This window comes from Hipposideros armiger, unplaced genomic scaffold (genome assembly GCF_001890085.2).
Source record: "Hipposideros armiger isolate ML-2016 unplaced genomic scaffold, ASM189008v1 scaffold_496, whole genome shotgun sequence".
Taxonomy (NCBI): domain Eukaryota; kingdom Metazoa; phylum Chordata; class Mammalia; order Chiroptera; family Hipposideridae; genus Hipposideros; species Hipposideros armiger.
In genome coordinates, this window is record NW_017731846.1 from 1262772 (window position 1) to 1264561 (window position 1790).

The window sequence follows — 1790 nt, forward strand, 5'->3', positions numbered from 1 at the left end:
GCCATCGCTGGCAACCCATGTTAGCCCAGCTCCAGGTTGAGCTGTTGTTCAGCATCTTAGCTGTAGAGGGCAGTGTCACTGGCTCTCATATGTGGGATCCGAACCGGGGCCCTCTGGCATCCCAAACCAGTTCTTAACCATCGCGCCACTCGGCTGGCCCGATTGTTCAACTTTTGATGATACCTTACTACCTAGACTGGCTTCATAAAAAGAAAATTCATAGCAGAAAATGCACTGGACTAACAGTCAGGTGGCCTTCCCGTAAGGTCAAGCTGGGTCATTTGCTTGCTATATGACATTGGGAAACACTTTGCTCTGAGTCTTAACTTGCTTCATGTGCATTTACCCGGTTGCTTTTAAGGGTTAAATAATTAACATGTGAATGAGGTTTTTTTTTTAACTTAATTTCTTTACAAAGTTAAGTGAAGACTTGCTAATAAGGGCCACTACAAGGTCAGACGATTAGGTTCGCAAATTCATCCTAGAAAAAGTGCTACATACCTCATTGCTGAATATCACTATGGTCACCTTCAAAATACTCCCCTTGGGAAGCTATGCACCAACGGCAGCGCTTAGTCCACCCTTCAAAGCAGTTTTGGAACTCTTTTTCTGGAATGGCCATCAGACCTGTTGTCATATTACTCTTGATGTCCTGAATGTCATCTAAATGTCTTCCTTTCAGTATTTCCTTTATCTTCAGGTAAAGAACGAAGTTATTGGGGGCCAGATCAGGTGAGTAGGAAGGGTGTTCCAATACAGTTATTTGATTACTGGCTAAAAACTCCCTCACGGACAGTGCCGTGTGAGCTGGTGCACCGTTGTGATGCAAGAGCCATGAATTGTTGGCGAAAAGTTCAGGTTGTCTAACTTTTTCACGCAGCCTTTTCATCACTTCCAAATAGTAAACTTGGTTAACTGTTTGTCCAATTGGTACAAATTCATAATGAATAATCCCTCTGATATCAGAAAAGGTTAGCAGCATCGTTGCAACAAGTTCTCAAACTTAATTGTCCTCATATGTAGAGCAAACTCTGGCTAGCATGAGCAACCTCAGAGGTTCATTAGCTCAAACTTTCTTTCAAACCTATTAGAAGATAGGGATAAGCCTGAGACATTAAGTTTCATAGACAAGGATAACTTTGACTTTGAAGTTAACATAAGCATATGTATGTGGTTTTTAAAAAATAGCTATAATGTTTAGGTTTTTGAGTGTTTTAATTCAGTCTTGTATGCTTTCTCAAATTACAATGTAGACACTTGAGGTAGCTTTGCAGTTACATTGTAATCCATAAGAAGCTAAGAGTATATTCTCTGTCTTAACTCTGAGCCAGCCATAGTGAAAGCATTAATGCCTTTCATTTGTATGCATTTTAAAAAAATGCTTTCACTGACACAATCTTGTTTGATCCTTGTTATCAACCCTATGAGATAGGCAACCTCACTTGACAGAGGAGGAAATTGAGGCTTATAAACATTAGAGGATGATGGGATTAACATTTAAATGGTGAGTTGTGACTCAGCTGAATGCGTTTTCCATTAACGGCTCTATGAATTGGTTTCAAACCCCTAAAATTGAGTACAGAATTTGGTGTGTATGTATGTATGTACTGTATTTCCCCAGTATAAGATGCACCCTTTTTCGAAAAATTTGGGGTCTAAAAACTGGGTATGTCTTATATAGTGGTTGTAGACTTTTTTTACTTGCATTTCCCGCAAATGATGAGGAGTTGTATGAATTTTATGATGAATAAAACTTGAGTTCAGGGCGTGTTGGTTAAGAGCTGGCTTGG

The 1790-nt window shown here is 39.7% G+C and overlaps 1 protein-coding gene across 2 annotated transcripts in view; it reads left to right on the forward strand.

Moving 5' to 3' along the window:
- RFT1 (RFT1 glycolipid translocator homolog) overlaps positions 1-1790 on the forward strand; it is a 40982-nt gene that overhangs the window by 1843 nt on the left and 37349 nt on the right. The window contains exon 1 of one of the 2 annotated variants that reach the window (XM_019667428.1): positions 1197-1504. The exons of the other annotated variant lie outside the window; for it this stretch is intronic. Within the exon in view, the coding sequence (XP_019522973.1) occupies positions 1502-1504 (3 nt within the window). The 5' untranslated portion in view covers positions 1197-1501. Of the gene's footprint in view, positions 1-1196; positions 1505-1790 lie in introns of those variants that run through there. 2 annotated transcript variants of the gene reach the window in all.